The following is a 19,354-nucleotide window of genomic DNA, read 5'->3' as shown; positions in this document are numbered from 1 at the left end:
CAGCCTGAGTCTCCTCAGTGTCAAAGGGTAGCAGAAAAGATGTGCCTTTCTAGAGAGATGACGGACAGATCCTCAGTGTGTTCAGACAGATGTCTGGTGAAGGAAGATATCCATTGACTTACACGAACACACACATGCACACGTGTGGGCACGCACACTCGAGTGAGCACACGCACACACACACATGCACGCTCACTCGAGAACGTACACACACATGCTGCTGGCATAAGCAATCTGCTCTTCTTTCAGTGATGCCGCATGGTGTCATTGTGCTAATCTGCATAAAATATTTCAGGTAGAAACTGTAGGAAATAAAGGACATTTCTTGGACAAGGGCTACTTGCCAGGGCCTGCCTCTAAGAGGTTCTCCTGTACTAACTCAGTAGGATGTGTACATGCTTACTCTCACCCCTTTGCAGATGAGGAGACCAAGGCGTGTAGTAATGAAATAACTGGCCTCAAGGCAGGGCTAGAGAAAACGTGTATGAAAAAGTTTTACCCCAGGCCATGGCTGCCCAGCACGAAAGTGTGGCAGCTAAATTTTGATGACATACCCCTTACCCACTTGGGGATCATTCTTGATTTCTTCGTTTGTTCCATGGGGTCCTAGGCACTGCTATTTACTCTGACTATCAGGGCCTCCATTGACAACCTTTGAGCTGGCTCCTAGAACATATTATTCTGAAGTGCACAGACATTTGGTCTGTCTGGGCTTTCACATCAGTGGCAGAGTTTCAACCTTTTATTTGCAATTGCTAGAAGCATCTTCACTCATTGGGTCATTATACCTTCTCTAATACAGGCATGAGTAATTTGATATAATAATGGCATCTCTGTTTCCCTCCCCACCTTCTTCCTCCTGCTACTCTCCTGTCCTTTCCACCTTTCAGTATTCCTTCCATTAATGGGCTACTAGCCTTCAGGAGTGTCTTAAAGGTTCGCCTGCTTTTTTGTTTGGATGGCAGGAAAAATAACCGTTTGCTTGATTACAATACAGTCTAAAGAGAGTGTCACGTTCCCCAAAGTCACAGAATTTGTAAACAAGAATCTTGTCCTAATTTGTCTATCTCCTTTCCCATGACATCATCAGAAACTCCAATTTGTGGTCACACATTCATTTCATGTCCAAAGTGGGTGACTGACTTCATAGCAAAGTCCTACTATTAGAGTTTCTCAGTTTGAAAAAAAGGTTTACTTTTATTATGTAAAAAAACGAAAAGCATTAAAGTCAAACCCAATTTCACTGTTATGATAAACAATTGATAACGGGTGGCTGGAAGGAACGACATGGGCTCTTGAAGTTCATCTCAGATGGAGTGGTTAGCATTGATGGGACATATTAAATAATGATGGTCAGGCACACAACAGATTTTATGTGAAAGAGGTTTATTAGATGGAGATGAAGAGAGAGAGAGAAGGGAGAGTGGGACATGATGGGGGGGAAAGAGAGGGGTGCCCCTACAGAGAAAGGAAAGAGGGCAGGGAGCCAAGAGAGGCCAAGAGAGAGCAAGAGGGAGCAAGAGAGAGAGCAAGACGGGACAACATGGTGAGTCGGTCTCTTTAAGAAACGCGCCTTCCAGGTGTGGCCAACTGGCTAGTCGACACATGATGACATCATAGGTTGCCAGGCAACACAGAAGCAGGTGCCTGAATACTAACAAGCGCTGCCTTGAAAACAGAAAAGAGGCATGTCCGTGTACACCTCTCTTCGTGTGGTGTTTGCCTGTGATTTCTTTGGTGTGTTCATCTGGGAAGCCTAGGGTGGTGCTGACAGGGGAGGTGAGGGAGCGAGTGCCGGAACTGCCAACAATTGTTTTCATGACCCATGACACTGCCCTCCCTTCATTCTTTACTCATAAGGTGTGTTCATGCAAAGTTAAAATGCACTGCAGCTCCAGCCCTTCCCTGTTTGATGTTTCAGGATGAGCGGTTCCCAAGAGGCACTGGCCTAGAATCAGGGACTCGAATCCAGTCTGTCCTTTGCTTGCCCATCGTCACTGCCATTGGAGACTTGATTGGCATCCTTGAACTGTACAGACATTGGGGCAAAGAAGCCTTCTGTCTCAGTCATCAGGAGGTGAGGCTCAGAACCTGCTCACTGTGCCTTTCGTCATCCTGCCCTCATTGGTGTCACCCACCAGCGTTCAGTGAAAACCTGAATGAATAGTGAGGTCACTATTTGCCTGACCGTGTTTGGCTGTGAACAGCAGCTTTCTTAAAAACCTGTTTTCTTGAGAAGCTGTTTTTAGAGGAGACTGGCTAAATTAGAAATGCTCTCCGGGTTTTTTTTTTTCTCCCCCTATATAAAATATCTTAACAACAACAAAAAAAATGTGCTTCAGTGCATATCCAGCCAAGCAATGAATGAGATGCATCCTTGTCATCTTGTGTCTTCCTAAATGTGTCTCCTTTCTAAGCCACGGGAGCTTCATGTTCTGCTCTCTATTGGCTGAGTGGAGTTGACTCATTGACACTACAGTCACAGGCCACCGCTACCTGCACCTCTCCAGCGGTGTCTGGGCCAGGTCTCCACAGTGGTCTGGCTCTACCTACTTCCTGAGTGACCTACTTCTTGTTTCCCTAGGGGCGGCTCCCCTCACCGCTTCCACACCCTGCCCCCTGGGAAGAAGTTTTGCCTTCCTGTGGTGTGGAGACCAGGCCCTCTCACCTCACAGCCCCTGCCCTGAGGGCCTCCTATGCATGGAACCTGTGTCCTCTTGTCCTGCTGTATGCTCCCATGCACTGCACTGTCCTTTCAACTACACAGGACACTTCCCTCCTGTCCAGCCTTGCTCTTAATTCCTCCTTTGTCTCCAGCACCCAGAACTAGCACCTTGTGCTCGGCAAAGACATGCAAAGTGGGAAACAGGAACAGAAGAAGAATATGGGCTGGAGGGGATGGCCAGCTCAGTATGTGGTGTGAGGACCCGAGTGGGTTGCCCAGAACCCCTTTAAACAGCCAACTGTGGCAATGTGTGTGTCTGTGGTCGCCCTGGGTCGCAGAGACAGGTGTGTCCCTGGGACTCAGAGGTCCAGCTAGTCCAGCCTAATTGCTGCACTCTAGGCTGGTGAGATCTTGCTTCAAAAGAAGAAGACCTTTCTGTGATTGTTTTCTGCCCTTGACACGTGCACACATGACACACATGGAAATAGAAGTGAAAACATAGTTAGAATATAAGCTTGAGCCCTTGAATGCATGGAGCACACACGTGGCATTTTTCCCTCTTGGGGATCCCGCGTGAGCTTACAGAGGCCATTAGAATTCAATTGAATTTTTGTTTAACTGAAAAACAGTTATCTAACATTCAAACAAAATAATGTAGACTGGTAAGATGGCTACTCAGGTAAAATGGCTTGCTGTACAAACCTGATGACCTGAGATCAAGTTTGTCTGACGTGCACGTATGTGTGTTTTGTAGGTTGCAACAGCCAATCTTGCTTGGGCTTCCGTAGCAATACACCAGGTGCAGGTGAGTGTGGGCCATTCTCAAGAGGACACCCCAAGGCAGCAGTTGTGGGGGTTGGAGTTGAGGTTAGCACATACCGTCAAGCTTTGGGTTTTGGATGTTGTGATATCTCTGAATGATTTCATCTATTTAACCCCTTCCATTCATTTGTAACCCATCTTAAATCTGTTGTTGCAAGTGTACATGCATTCTATCTTTTTCACGACAAGAAGAGAAGTGCAGTTGCAGGGTGATGGCATGAGTAGCAGGGTCTACTTGGGCCAGGAAGTGTGTTGGGTATGTGCCAGACGAGAAATTTGGAAGCAGAAGTAGGTGTGGACAGCCTATGTGCCCCAGACCATAGAGCTGGCTAGTGATCAGATGAAGGAATGGAAACAAGGTTCTCTAAGCAGTGTTTATAGCAAGTTGTGCTTTTCAGGAAGGCCGGCAGCCATTTTGTTGACAGCACTCTGGGTTTTAGCCCTCAATCAGCTCTTGAATGACTAACAGCCATTGTGTCCCTGGCAGGTATGCAGAGGTCTTGCCAAACAGACCGAACTGAATGACTTCCTGCTTGATGTTTCAAAGTAAGTGTTCTCCCGGCTTAGGTGATAGCAAAGTGCAAGTCCCTATGCCGACGCCCTGGAAAAAGTGACCTGTGGGTTATAGAATTGCATCTTCATCCACGGTCGGCCTGTATGTTAAAGGAGGCAGATGCTGTGGCCTTAATTGGACACGTACTTTATAAACAGACCCTCTTAGAAAATGCCTCCACGGACCTCCCTAACTTTTCCCAAGATGTATGACCTGGAATTTTCTAAACGCCACTGCATTTCTGTGCATAGTGTCTGAGATGTGATTGTGAGAAAACAGTCCATTTCCCTGAATCTTGACCTGGACCGTTTTCCCCCAGTTGGTAGTGAAAGCTATTATAGATATTTATTAAACTCCAGGTTTGTTGCCACAGGGGGACCAATTGCCTGTGCAACCCACCTCATTGATAACCAAAACCTTAAAGCCCAGGACATAGTCAGCTGGGTTGTGCCCTGCTACCAGTTTAGTAAAGCGGGGAGCCACCTGCTCCTCCCAGGCCTCTAGCTGCACTGCCGGGAGCTCTTGTCCCCCGCTGTGGTACTTCCTTATTCCTCACCTGCACTTACTGGAACCCTGCTGAGCGCTCAGGCTGGACCTGCTGGTTCACTTGGCAGCTGTTCTTTGGAGTCTGAAATCAGAGGCAGGTAGCAGCTCTAGTGACCACTCACTCAACTCTACTTTCAAACAGTTAAACCCTGTCAGACATGATGGGGACCATGGTGAAGCCACCTCAGAGCACGTAGAAAGGGAAATTGGGCTTCTCTACCGCAGACACATTTGCATATCTTGGGATGGTCCCAAAGTCACCAAAATGCTCATGGAACACTTAATGACCTTCCACCCTCAGCTCCAGGAGGAAACCCACTCTTTCTACAGCCATCCTGTCCTCTGCATCTTGAGCCTCACTGTCCTCGGGCTAAAGAGACTATGGCCTGGGATCACTGTATCCTGGGATCACTGTACACCATGCTGATTTCAGAGCAGGGCTAAAAGCTTTGCAGAGCCAGGAGAACCCATGTTCTGTTCTGTGAGGTCACATCTTAGCAGACGCCTCACCACCTCTACAACGCGTTCCTGCCATGGAGATTGTGTTTTGCTTTAATTAAAGTAACTACAGGTCACTGGGTCCTGGCCACTTACATTACGGCATTTCTTCTCAGGTCAACTCTTGATTTCCCAGTGCAGTTTAACTCCAAACTTCTCTGATTTTTTTTTCCCAGTGATCATGCATATTCTAACTGTATTGGTGGATTCAATGAATTTAAAGATTTTTTTTTTTCACTTGAGAACATTCATGAAAATGTTAAGTTTGGTTGACCTGAATCAAGTCTTACTTACTTCTCATGATAGCATTTTTCCCTATTCTCAACATAATTAGTGGATGTGACTGCTCTGGAATTTGTCTGTAGTAGGGCAATGATAATAGTTTTTTTTTTTTTAGAATAACGTTTATTGCTTCTGTAAGAAGACAGAAATCAGATTACATGTATATTCACTTATTTAAATGTGGAAACCCTAAAATGTGTTCAGAGGTTGACAGGTTACTCACAGGATTCATCTTTCCTATTTTTTTTTTTTCCCCAGGACGTACTTTGATAACATAGTTGCCATAGACTCTCTACTTGAACACATCATGGTAGGTGCCTTTGGTTTTGACTGTGATTGTCTTTTGGTCTTCATTCACGATGTGACGTTTTGTGTAAATTAGATGAACACCCTCTGCTAGTTTTTATGAACCGTGGTGCTCTGAGGTCCCCCTCGCCTCTCTTCACGTCTGTTACGATCTGGAGGAGGATGTCAGGACAGCCTTGTTTAAACAGGTGTACCTGGGAAGAGCTTAGTCTCATGCCCTAACCCTCCAGGCACTTTGTGTGCCTATCATGTTAGCGAGCCCACTTGATGCTTCGTTCATGCATCCCGAGGATGCTTCGCTTTCATTTGCTGACGTGAATGTTTCAGTGTGCCTGTCCTGGAAGCCGGTGCTTTGAGAAGTTTTCTTCGGGAATCCCAGTGGCTACATCCTCTGTGTCTTGAGCGGCTTGTCTCAGCTCTTCCTCCACCCTATAGGCTCTCAGATTCAGCCTCTTCAGGGTATCCCAGGGTTCTTGGCCGTGCTCGGTCATTCAGTTTTCTCTTGAAAGCGTGCACCTCCCCACCTTTGCCCCCTTCCCCTTGTGCACCCTCCTCTGTCAGTGCTGTGAGCTGATGGCACTTTCCACGGCTTCAGTTTGGTGGTGGACTCTTACGTCTGTGTTTGTTTCTTTCCCAGAATGTGCTTTCTTACTTGAGTTTTCATTCCATGTTTGACTTTGGCCTCTCCATCACTCACCTTTCACCTTCTTTGTGAGCTGTCTCGATCAGCTCCTCAGCTACCTCCCTTTATTCACTTGATTATTTGAGCCCTACATCTGTTCATTGATGGTGTTTGGAAATATCCTAGCATATTTTCTTAGTGTTCCAGCTACTCTGTGAGCCTTCAATCTGCTCACTGGGGAGCTGGGAGCTTGTTGAAGGTATTGCAGTGACTTGTTTTCTCATATATCTCTTTCTTTCTTTCTTTCTTTCTTTCTTTCTTTCTTTCTTTTTTTCTTTCTTTTTTCTTTCTTTCTTTCTCTCTCTCTTTCCTTCCTTCCTCTTTCTTTCTTTCCTTCTTCCTTTCTTCCTTCCTTCCTTTCTTTCTTTCTTTCTTTCTTTCTTTCTTTCTTTCTCTCTCTTTCTCCTTCCTTCCTTCCTTCCTTCCTTCCTTCCTTCCTTCCTTCCTTCCTTCCTTCCTCTTTATTCCTTCTTTCTTTCTTTTCACATCAGTTGTGGTGTGGAAATCCCCCAGGCTTTCCTTTCCCATTATGTCCTGTTTGTTTTATGTGAGTCTTCCCGGTGTGTTGTCTTTGCTTGCAAGTATATACTCCAATGCTGTTTAGGGGCTGGGGCAGCTGTCTTGACAGGGCACTGTGTGACAGCACATAGGGACAGGACTCGTGTGCTTCACCTATGTCCCTGCAGTGCTTCATCGACAGAGGCATCAGGATGCTGTTGGCAGAAATGTAGTCAGTGGCATCTTAGAGTGAAGAATATCAACAGTGGCAAAGTAGAAAGAGAATGGACTAGGAAAAGGAGAAGAATGAGCAAAGAAGAATGGGAGGGAAACTGTAGGGGCACAAAGATTAGAAGTAATCAAAAATGTAATCAGAAGTGTTAGAACGAGAGAGACGACAGTCATAAAAGTCTACTCGGAGACAAGATAGAAGACAGCTACAACAACCAAAATATAAAAGTGTCAGTAAAAGTTAACAAATAAAAATGTAATTAAGGGCGCTTGGTGCTTTTGGAGAATGCAGTTCTCAACACCCTTGCTTGGTGGCTCACAACCACCTGTAACTCCAGCCCTAAGGGATCTGGCACTCTTCTGGCCTCAGTGTTACCTGCATACATGAGCAAAACTCACATGGGTCCTTAAAAAGGAGATAAGTGAGATAGAAGCAATCAGATCTGTAGTTTTTCTCAGTTGGGATAAACGTAGTGATACACTTGGCTTGGTTGCTTTGGAAGCCAGCTCTGTGGATGGAAAGAAAGGGGCTGCTGGCATAAATAATTCAAAGAAGTGAAACACGTTGGTCAGCCTGGCCTTCCTCCCAAGACCAGTGTCTATTTTGAATTCAGCCTATGTGTGCTGGGCCATACTCTTCCAACTGAGTGACACCCCCGCTCTTAGGACCAAGCTTGTGTGGTTTTGGGTGGCCCTGCTTGCCAGTATTCTGGGACTCTGCTCTCCATATGCCCTTCCTCCACCACAGGAGCCTGAGGTAGAGGAAGCCAAGAGGCAAGAAGGGAACTCCCATGCTCTTGAGCTTGGAATGCCACCTCCCGGTGCAGGCTCATCCATTGTCTGTATCATATAGTCGTTATTTAATCAGAGTCTCACTATATAGCCTTGGCTGGCCCAGAAATCAGAGATCTGCTTCTGCCTTCAGGATGCTGGGCTGAAAGGCATGGGCCTTCATGCCTGGAGAATTTCACATTCTTTACAATCACTGTTCATAGGCTGAGGGTATGTTGGCCACAGTGCTGACTGAGACAGCCCAAGGCCTCAGGAGCATCCTGAGGCAGGTGCTCAGAGAGCTTGAGGATTCTCAGGAAGGGAGGCCAGGAGCTGGTCAGCAAGCCCATAGGAAGCGCTGTGGCGCTTCAACATCTTGTACAAGCATGGGTGCCCACGAACTGTTCCTGTCAGCTTCTGCCGGGGTTCAGCACGCGCATTGCACTTCATAATCCGTGTGTTTCTACTCACCATCCTGATCTCCTCCTCCGGTACAGAGTAGCTGAAATCAAAACACCGTCCCGTGCTAAGGCTTACCACAACCATCTCCAGTTTCCCACCGACTTACTCTGGTTTTTCGTTTGTCTCAGATATATGCAAAAAATCTAGTGAATGCAGACCGCTGCGCACTCTTCCAGGTGGACCACAAGAACAAGGAGCTGTACTCAGACCTGTTTGACATTGGGGAGGAGAAGGAGGGGAAGCCCATCTTCAAGAAGACCAAGGAGATCAGGTACAGCTGGTGCGGCCTTCCTGGCTCCGATGCCGACGCGCAGGTCTCCCGTCGCCCACCTCTCTGTGCCTGTTCACAGGTGTGCCGACAACATTTGTCATACTGTGATATCATTCCCACCAGGACCCGCCTCCTGAAGGTAGTGCTTCTGGGAATGGCATAGCAGTGCCAGCGAACCCTCGCCTAGGAAGCGTTTAGCGTCACTCCTGGAGGCGGTCCTTTTTGGAAATCATGTTGGAAAAACTTACTAGTGCTCCCAGGTAGGTAAAGGTCGCTCCAGCTGCAGCCCGCAGGCTCCCATGTCTACGAGCAGGGTGAACTTAAACAACTTAGCCCCTGCTGCTACCCAGCCTGTGAGGACTAAAGGCCCAGATGAGAGGAAATTGATAGCTTAGACATTTTCTGGGCCTGGCCATCGGCTGAACTAGCTACCCTGGTGCTGCATTTTGAGACAAAGGCCTTCTCTATTCCGTAAGTGGCAGCTACTGCCAGTTCAATGGACGAATGGCCTTTGCTTGTTGGCGGAGTCCTAGTGGCTCAGTCTTGTCACAACCTGGAGGCCTGCAAGGAGCACTAACAGGTAGAGGAGTTGAAATTCAGGTGCACAAGTCAAGTCCCTTTCAACATTGGCCCCCTCTTGCTTTCTGTTCACTTTAACCTTCCAAAGTGAGGAGACGTCATGTCACTAATGAATGCTTTCCATTTGCTTGAGCGAAATAAATTCATTTGGCTTCTTTGTTGCATTAAGGAACTAATGCCATGGATCAAAGCGAGCAGTCACAGGCTGTTGCCACTCTGCCCTGACACTTCCTGCTGTTTCTAGGTTGACAGATGTCTCGGATGTTCAAGTGCTTGTCGGATCACGTGGGGTCTTACGTTTTGCTCACTTCTTGGTTTTGTTCCATCTCAGGATTTGCTAGCCTGGTTACAGTCACCTGGTTAAACTGGTCTCTCTCGATTGACGTTTAAGCTCACACGGCCGGCGCTGCTCCAACCATGGAAACTGTAGCTTGTGTTTACAGCACAGGAACACGAGTGGAGGGGCCCAGGCCATGGCTCTGGGAGGACTGGTTGAGGCTGGCTTATGTTCACCACAGAGAAAGAGCTGCCAAGAGCTGAGGGAAGGGTCTCGTCCCTACGGCTCTCAGAGCAAGTGAGATAAGTGCATGTCATGATCAGGGCCTGGCATGGCGCCTTGTGTCTAATTTTCGCTCCTTAAAGCACAAGAAAACCAGGAAAGTGGTGGCTTAGCATTTCCTGCAGTGTTGGTCCTTTGGGGATGTTTTAATTCTAGCTTGGATCCCCCCTTTTGAGCTTTTGAAAAAAAAAAAAACAAACAAAACCTTCGTGTGAGTGGTAGATGCATTTCCTAACTAAAGTTTGAAATAAACACATGTATGATTATACTATAGTAAACTGGAAAGTGTTGATTAGCATGTTGCTTTATTAAAAATTTAACTAAATGCAATCAGTCTGTGTTTAGATGCTGATTGTGTTTAATATGAGCAGGTTTGAGACGTGAAGACAGTGTTGTACTGTTTCTGTGTAGTACACGGAGACAGACAACGAGTACTTCATGTCCTGTGTTCAAGAAGGTCTGCAGAGCTGGGGCTGGGCTGTCTGTGTGCAAGGGAGTGAACAAACACTGTGTGGGAAATCCACTAAGAAAACGTATACACCGTAATTGGTGATGAGGGGTTTGTTGTAAGGGGAGATTATTGTTGGTCAGGGCTAGTGGTCAGCAGAGGAGTTTTCAGTTTCAGTTTACAATCGCCCATCGCCTCAAGTTATTCATTGCATCTTAAAGCAAGGTTCGGAGTGATCACTGTAGGGTACTTTTTCTGCTTCACTTTTATATATTTTATAAGATTATTTAGGACATGTAAATGTAAGCCTAACCTGTACTGAAAGGTTCAACTCAATACCTGATGTTAACGAAATGCTTCATAATTATTTCATAACATCATTATGTAATTATCGGCTCCCTTTTTTTGTTGTTGTTGTTTCTGCAGGTTTTCCATCGAGAAGGGGATTGCTGGCCAAGTGGCAAGGACGGGGGAGGTCCTGAACATTCCTGACGCTTACGCGGACCCACGCTTTAACAGGTGAAAAGACCGTTGAAGGGTTCTTGGTTCACTTTGTCTGCTGTCGGTGGTCAGTGAACTCCAACAGAGAACAACAGTCTGAGGCTACTTCTGGGTCAGCATTCCCTGCGGAGGCCTGACAGAGGGTCAAGCAATAGAGCTGTTAGCTTTTCCTGGTGGTATCATGATTTCATCACATGGTGCTCTGTCTCTGCATGTTCTACAGCTGCCTCACAGGGATAAGGAAGTGGGCTTTAGACTATTATGCCTGGTTTTGAATTAAGGCCCTGTCATTTATGCCCTACAGAGAGAACTGGTGTCAATGACTTGATTTCTCAGCCTTAGTTTCATACGGGTATGAGAATGCCTAGTGGTAATTGTTTCTTTGGACTGTAGATGATCTTTCTAAGAGCTCTGGAAACTTTGCTCTCACAATGTAAGAATCAAGTAAGCCACACAATCGAGATATTGTTAGAGTGCATAGTTAAGATGGGGCATTGGAAATTTTTTTATTCCTTTTGGACCCTGGAGAACTTGAAATCATAGTATATATTTTATTCAGTCCTTTGAAATTAGAAAGTAGATGCTGAGGCTGTGATAGTAATATTTCAGAAACGTGACAATAGTGTTTAGTTGATATATACTCCTTGCTTATGTTAAAAACAGTGTAATAGTCTGGAAGCATTTCCTATAATCAATGATACGCTATCAGACAATGCAAGACTCCTACAGAAACACAGCTGTATTATAGCCATATCTTACCAACAAGTCGAGAATACTAGTTACCTCTCATTCCACCCCCAACAAGGTTGCTTGTCCTTCGACCACTTAAATGTTGAAATTATTTGTCATCATTTACAAATCTTTCTGGATAATTTGTGAGTCAGACTATTTGGAAAACCAAAAACAGATTGAGGGGGACACTGACTGGCAAAGCATGTGATGTCGTCATCTTAATATCTAGACTGTGTGAGACCTCCCCTAAAAGAACAAGAGTATGTGGGCTGCCTCACCATAAAGGATGCACTCCTAGCCACTCCGTACATGGAGCATGAACAGATCGTCTTCCAGTGTACACTAGGCAGCTGAGACAGTGAGGCTGGCATCAGAGTGGAGAGGGCAAAGATTGTAGCGTGACTGGGGCTCTTACGCTTTACTGGTGCCAGCAGACAATTAGACAGCCTCTTGGGAACAGCTCTAACCGTGCATGCTCCACCAGTCTGCCCTACTCCTACACACACACTCCGAGGAAAATGAAATTGTTTGTCCAAACAAAGACTCAGATACAAATCTCAGCAGCCTTGCTTGTAACAGCCAGTAATTAGCCATTAACAAATGATGTTGTCCATTAAATGGAGAGTGGATAAATGGAATATTTCTATCGTGGAGACTATGGTCTAGCAATAACAAGGGCTGGATGGTTTAAAAATGGCATGGGGTAAAAAAGAAGATGCCAGGCACAGAGGGCTCATGCACAGCCCCTTGCTGGTTCAGTGACCTATGCCGGGGAGAGCTCAGTCTTGTTTTCAAAAACCGTCTCCTCAGAGCAGGGGTCAGCAAATCCTTCTGATCTGAAGGACATGATGAGGAGGAGTTTTGCTGCACTAGCCCAGTGTTTTGATGGTATAGACCATCCAGAGATGAATGCAGCATGGACTGTGTTGGTGATAAGTGTGGTTGGCTGACCCCCACTCATTTAAAATGCCTTGGGAGCTGGAGAGAGGGCTCAGTGGTTAAAAGTTCTGGCTGCTCTTCCAGAGGTCCCTGAGTTCAATTCCTAGCAACCACATGGTGGCTCACGACCATCTGTAATGAGATCTGATGCCCTCTTCTGGTGTGCAGGTGTACATGCAGATAGAAAATACACATGAAAATAAATAAGTAAATCTTAAGCCGCTTTAGCAAATAACCAGTCTCATAACTGACCAAGTTCAAAGGGAGATACAGTCTACCAAACTTCCTGCCCTTTCCCCTGAATCACCCACCTTGTTTTGTCTTGATGATCAGGATGCTGAGAGCCTAGTCAATAGGCCAGGAGCCTCCAGTAGAGACTGCCCCAGCAAACCATCGCAAAATGTCGTGATAGGACATTTTCATTTTTGCGCCATCTTGAAGCCTCAGTGCCACTGGCAACGTATGCACACATGTTAGGAATCGGAGCTGAGCTTTTTGGTGGGAATGTGTCGCTTGTCTCCCCCCACCCCCCTTCCACTCCGGTGATGGTGCTGTCCCTTCCATTTGCACAGGGAAGTGGACTTGTACACGGGCTACACCACACGGAACATTCTGTGCATGCCCATCGTGAGCCGCGGCTGTGTGATCGGCGTGGTGCAGATGGTGAACAAGATCAGCGGCAGTGCCTTCTCCAAGACAGACGAGAACAACTTCAAGATGTTTGCCGTCTTCTGCGCCCTGGCCTTGCACTGTGCTAACGTAAGCATGCCCCTGGGCTCATGTGGAGCCCTGAGCTCAGACTACTTGCTTCTTTACGTTTCTCTTTCCTCTGTGAACTATGAGCCAGGGATTCCTGCTCACACTTGCTTTATGATGTCCATGAAGAAAACTGTCTCCTGAGTCTCTGAGTGCAGGGCAAGGTGTGCGTTTGTTCAAAGAGAATTGCTCACGTGCTGGTGAAGCGTGGAGCGCTAGGCTTGCGTCTCTGACTGCAAGAAAAGGGGAGCATTGTCTGTTTGTCATATGTGATGCAGCAGTGAGTCTTCGCAGGGTGCAAACGGCAGCTCACATCTCCCCACTGGCCAGGAAGGTTCTGCTTGTGAGGAAATTCAGGGTTCAGGTTAATGCATGTGTGCAAGCATCATGGATGATGACACACTCTAGTCCTCTTGGGCCACTCTGTTCCTAGGGGATAAAGTGAGGCTCAGTTTACACGCTGAAGTTCATCATCAGTATTCTGTGTTGCTATAATTTAATGGAATTGAACACTCAGGGGTTCAAAAACTGATAATCCCGGATTGCGGTGCTGCAACTAGGGACGCTTTTAGGACTCTTCTCAAGCACAATTATGCCAGTGGGAGTTACGAAGGAATCAGCTTTGTAATCGGAGCTTCTCACACTGCCCTGCCAGGCTGACCTCCCCAAGTGGCAGGTCCCATGTGCCTCCACAGCCCAGTACAATTTGTGCCCTCTGCTCCTCGGGCAGGGCCACCCAGCCTTCACGGGGAATGAGGGAAATACACCGGGACGGCTGCAATTCTCTGGGAAATCCATTTTGACTTTACTGCTGAGACATCTCTCCTTACTAAAAACTTGTCAATTATGACCTTTTTTTTTTTTTTTCTACTCTGAAAGCATGAGAGAAGTCTGAGGCCGTCTCTCTCCTCTCCACTTTGCCCGCCTTGGCTTGGACTGGAGTGGGGACTTTGCTTATATAAAGCCACACTCCATGTCAGAAGAAGAGAACTTCTTGATGTGCTTCAAAGTGTCCTTATAATCCAAGTGGAGAGGAGAGCTTGCAAAAATGATGGCAGCAGGACCCTTCCTGTGTGCTTGCTGTATGCAGCTGTAGAAGGGAAGGTCAGGGCCTGACTGTGGGCATCATTCTAGCGCTCTCCCAGGACCTTCTAAACAAGTCAGCCTTGCTGCATTGGTCATGTTTCCAGTAGGAAAAGCATCTTACCGCATGACTGCCCCAAGCAGATAATTGGACAATGCCAGTTCCCTCTACCCTCCCTTGAAAGCTCCACTTCTTTCTGAAGAACACTCATGTGTGTTAAGATCGTAGAGATAAAAAAGCTTTGTGAGATATGAAATGGCCTCCTCTTGTTGACTATCCCTAACTCAAGACATATGTGTTCCCAGGAACTCAGAAGAGTTTTAGTCTCAAATGAAGAGCATTTAGACCGTAGCTGCCTCTAAACCAAGCATTGCGATTTGTAGTCAGGTTCTGTGGTTCTGTTGGATTGTGGCACCTGTACATGAGAAGAGGCAGGACTCAAGGACCATGGTAACACTCAGAATGCCCTTGTTTTCTTTAGTTTATCTTTAGACACATCTAATGGCGTCCTGCTGATGGAATTAAAGGGCACTTACTCTCAATGGAAAACGACCACTTAGAAATGCTAGAAGCCATTGAGATTAATAGACTCAATTAGTTCTCACATGTCTTACGATTTCCATTGCCAGAGATGGGCTGGGCGGTAAAACACAGACCTGGAAAAGGGAGGCATTAGGAACAGGCAGACTCCATGCCTTTTGGATCCGAAGATTCTCCACACCCTGGAGGAGTGGGCAAGGCATCTTTGCGCTGTTGATACACAGCATGACAGGCATTGTTCTGCACACTCACCATACAAACACTCAGTTGTGTGGCATCACCTATGATGCCACCATACTAGGAAAAGCTGGAAATGTAGAATTTGAATTTGAATAACGTGCCTGGGGCTGCAGAGCAAGAGTGTGGCAGAGCCAGGGCTAGAAGGTAAGCTGTCCCTGAGGTCCCTTAGCCCCAGGCCTTGCATTTGCCACAGCTCTTTACCAAGCCTCCTTTAGGGAGACAGACATCAGAGAGTGATGTGAAGGGCTGGATAGGTGGCTCAGGTTAGCCACCAACCCCTACAACCTGAGTTTCGTCACTGGATCCCACATGAGGGATAGGAAGAACTGGCTCCTGCAAGTTGTCTTCAATCCTCCACATGTAAACCGTGGCACATACATACCCCTACAAAAATAAATAAATGTAAAAAAGAAGTGTCACATACAATGTAGAGTAGTTGTTCCTTAGTAAGGTTTATTAGAGACATAATGAATAAGGGGCATGAAGTGACAGGTATTAATTGGAAGGCAGAATCTGACAGAGTTGGTTTATGAGATGATCATGGCTGGGAGTCCCATGGACAAAGGGCTCAGAACCAAGGAAGGTGACCGCACGACTCTCAGTCTAGCTGAAGGCTTGAGAACCCGAGGGCTGCAGTTGTAAGTGCTGGAGCCCAAAGCCTGGAGCCTGGGGCTCAGGCGTCCAAAGACTGAAGGGTTTCTCTGTCAGGGAGCTAGAGAGGGAGGGCAAGATGTGGAGGGAGAGAAGGAGAAACAGAAGGGGAGGCCGGGAAGGAGATCCATTTAGGTGAGTGGATCTTCTGTACCGTGCTGCTGAGTATGAGCCCCTAGGAACACCATGGAGGCCACCGTGATCAGGAATGCTTTTCGGGCCCTGGCTACACAAGTTAGGGAGACACAAGTTAGGGTGACATAGAGAGCATGGGCAATTCTTACAGAAGTGGCCGTGGCTGCCGTCTAGAACACGCCTTCATACCCAGCACAGGAAACGGGACAGAGCTGAAAAGGACTTCCGAACAGACTGACTGTTGGACACTCAGGCTGAATTCAGGAGACTGGTGTTAAGTGTAGACAGGGGGCCTGGCTGCTGTGTGGAGTATTAGGGAATATTGTGTACATGTGGCAAAGGGTTTCAGAGAAATATCTGAGGTTGATCTTATGTCGTAACAAAGTTGTCTTGTAACATTCAAATTTTATTACTAGCATGATGCCACATAGCCAGGCATAGTCTCACAGCCAGGCATATCCACAAAATCTGTAACATGAACCCCCGGGTGTGCCCAGACTGCCTCTTTTGGGTACCACAGAAAAAACAAAAAGCCAAAAAACAAAAAACCAAGTATAGTCCTTCTCCAAATTTGTTAGGACAGAGAAACAGGTGTGAGTTGAATTCTGATGTTTTAATTCTAAGCTTATGAAGTTGATGGTAAGTATTATTAGATATTCATTCCATACATAGGAACTGAGCCCTCTCAAACATGTTAGACATGATGCTAGGGACAGTGACCAGCCCTGGAAAATGAACACATCCTGTGCATGTGTGTGTGTGGTGTGTGCATATGTGTATGCTTTTGTGTGTGTGTGTGTGTGTGTGTGTGTATGCATGTGTGTGTGTTTTGTGTAGTGTGTGTAGTATGTGTATCAGTTAGGAACCACAGTTAGCTGTTGTGCTGTCTTCGTCTCCACACTCTCACTGCTTGAAGACATTTTTTGCATCTCTAGCTCCACGAAGTAGCTGCTCCTTCCCCACATCAATTGTTCTATTAGGGACTTAGCCATCTCTGCTGCTGTGGAGTTCTTTGGACTGTTGTAACACAGGTTTCTAATTCTATACAGTTTGTGTTTGGTCTTAAGATTTCTGTAGAGAATCCATGTGATGTTAATAATGACATCATTTAATGTTATGGAAAAATACCGAAAGCAGGTATTTAACAAATATTTTGATATCATTTGAAATGCAAATTAAATCAATGGGAGAGAGAGAGAGAGTGAGTAAATACTTAACTTACATTAGCGAATGTGGTTTAAATCTCAGACATTTCCCGAAGTTACCCTCACTGTAACTTGGCCTGGTCCATGCCTAGCAGTGAGTCCTCCATGGTGTGTTTTCTGGTTTGTGTTGTTGATTTACCACTGTAGGAAGTGTTATGCAGGGAGAGGCACACCTGGCTCCTGCATGACAGTATCATACTCTTCCTGATCATCACTAGAGGAAGACAGCAGTCAGGGGGAGTGGCGTGCCAAGCTGACGTCATCTGAGACCAACACACAGTATTAATAGCTTCTACACCAAGATCTGAACTGTCACTACCCAATGGTGCCTGCCCCTTACAACACCTTATGATTGGTCTCTACAGTGGACTAAGGTCACAGATGAGGACCTGAATAAAGAGAATTAAGGGACCTACCTACACGCCTGCAGTTAGTTATTGGCAAAGAGATCAAATTGGGGAGATGATTCCAGAGTCCACGTCCTTGAGAATTGCTGCGCCCTAAAGTGACTGTCTACCTTGAACATTAAAGATTGTCCAGGCAGTCAGCAGTCTTTTGTCGTTTCTATAGTTTTGGAAGCCGTTTGCTCTGCACGTCTTGTTTGTTTAGGTAACATTAATCCTTCTCTGGCCTCTGATGGGATTGAAGACTAAATAGGATAATCTTAAAATTATGATAAAGTTCTTTAGGATTTAGGAAGATGTTTTAGGTCCAGAAAGATGGTTTTTGATTGGTGGTGCAAGTTTTCTACAAAGTCATTTAGGTGCAGAACTTCGGACTCACCAAGATAAGATAGAGAGTAGAATGCTTTCTTCAAGGTTACTAATTATATATGGACTAGACTTGTGAATGTAATTTTTACCAGATAGTATATAGTTTATTGATGTAAGAGATAGGTGCCTTCTAATTGCCCAGGCTGTTAGGGCCACTGGACTGTCTTGAGGATTTAGTACATAGATTGGAATTTCTGAACAACCACCAACCAAGTGTTTCATCTGCCAAGAAGCCAGGTTCCATTTATAAGGTAGAAAGAGCATATTTTCACTTTGTGATAGTTGGAGGCCACACGCACATTCCCAGATTGTCTTTACACTGGGGTTCTGAGGACCTGTGCCCTTTCCATGTCCTAGTGCCCAAGACTGAGGGGTCATTTGTGCAGATATCAGTGTCAGACCAACAGCGGCCACTTCTGAAAGTCTCTCCTGCTGATAAAGAGTTCAAGGTTAACTCCCAGTTATCTTATGTGGGTAACTGATGAAGAGCTTCAGAGATATCCTTAGTCTGCATTGAGATCCTAAACTGTATTATTTTCTGATGTTCACATTGAAGGTTATTTACCAAATGAGAAACATAAAATTTCCAAAACAATTTTATTTTTGCACGAAACTAAACAATTATGTTGCAATTCATTTCAGAGTAAGCACAATATAAAATTATGAAAAACACATGAATAAAAACTTAAATAAATTACATGCTTTAATATATTTGCATTATAACATTATATATTATATATATATTATAACTTTAAGTATAAAAAAAAGATGACAAAACACTTCAAGTATATTGCAGGTCACCAGCTTCATGGTGACAGAAATAATGGTTTGAAAATTGGATATCATGAGGAAGGAACCAGTATTATTTGTAACTACTGAGTTACAAATATATATATGTATGTATACATATATATATCTACACATATATATATTTGTATGTATATATATACTCATACATATATAACATATACACAAATATATATACACATATATACAATATATATACGTACTATATATGCACAAATATATGACCTTTATGCCCAATGCAAATACACTTAGTTTCATCTTCATTATTGAATCACACTGGGCTACAGGGCATACTGAACTGCACTGAATACAGAAAATCCCAGTGACAGTTGACCTTCCTTCAAGAACATGTGGGGTCATCTGTAGAGCTGAAAGCCAGGAGGAGTCCACAGAGGTGTGGGAGGAAGTGTCTGCTTGGGTTTTGAGTGAATGATGTCAATGGGCTACCATGCTGTGCTCTTCGGTCATGGGGGAGCACGAATAAAGCTGATGTGTCACACAGTCCTGTCCTGCCTGGGGTGTTGAAGATCCTGTGATGGTGGCCTTCAGCATCTAGGAAGAGGCAGTGGCTATGAGCAGCCTCCCGTGTTTGTGATCCACTGTTTGCGAGCTCCTCCTCAACCCTGTTTGTGAGGCCACTCTCACACGTGTCCCTACTCCTGCGGCCTGTGGGCTTACGGTTTGTGGACAGCGCCTGGAGCATTGGTTGAGTTTTTACATGATTTACACGTTACCTTTACAGAAAGACAGGTTTCAAATCTGCTGCCCTCTCCTGACAAATGAGTCAACGTTTTGACAGTTTGGAAGACAACATTTAG

The 19,354-nt window shown here is 45.6% G+C and overlaps 1 protein-coding gene across 5 annotated transcripts in view; it reads left to right on the top strand.

Annotated features, from left to right (window-relative positions):
* The window catches only part of Pde10a (phosphodiesterase 10A), a 419,189-nt gene that overhangs the window by 375,245 nt on the left and 24,590 nt on the right, over positions 1–19,354 (top strand). For all 5 annotated transcript variants that reach the window (XM_055615961.1, XM_055615960.1, XM_055615964.1 and 2 more), the window contains 7 exons: positions 1,922–2,077; positions 3,420–3,470; positions 3,975–4,033; positions 5,625–5,676; positions 8,445–8,587; positions 10,600–10,692; positions 12,918–13,104. In XM_055615961.1, the coding sequence (XP_055471936.1) occupies positions 1,922–2,077; positions 3,420–3,470; positions 3,975–4,033; positions 5,625–5,676; positions 8,445–8,587; positions 10,600–10,692; positions 12,918–13,104 (741 nt within the window). The remainder of the gene's footprint in view (positions 1–1,921; positions 2,078–3,419; positions 3,471–3,974; positions 4,034–5,624; positions 5,677–8,444; positions 8,588–10,599; positions 10,693–12,917; positions 13,105–19,354) is intronic.

The sequence above is a fragment of the Psammomys obesus genome, unplaced genomic scaffold (genome assembly GCF_907164565.1).
Source record: "Psammomys obesus unplaced genomic scaffold, mPsaObe1.curated_primary_1811, whole genome shotgun sequence".
Lineage (NCBI taxonomy): Eukaryota > Metazoa > Chordata > Mammalia > Rodentia > Muridae > Psammomys > Psammomys obesus.
This window is presented reverse-complemented; position numbering and strand designations above follow the sequence as displayed.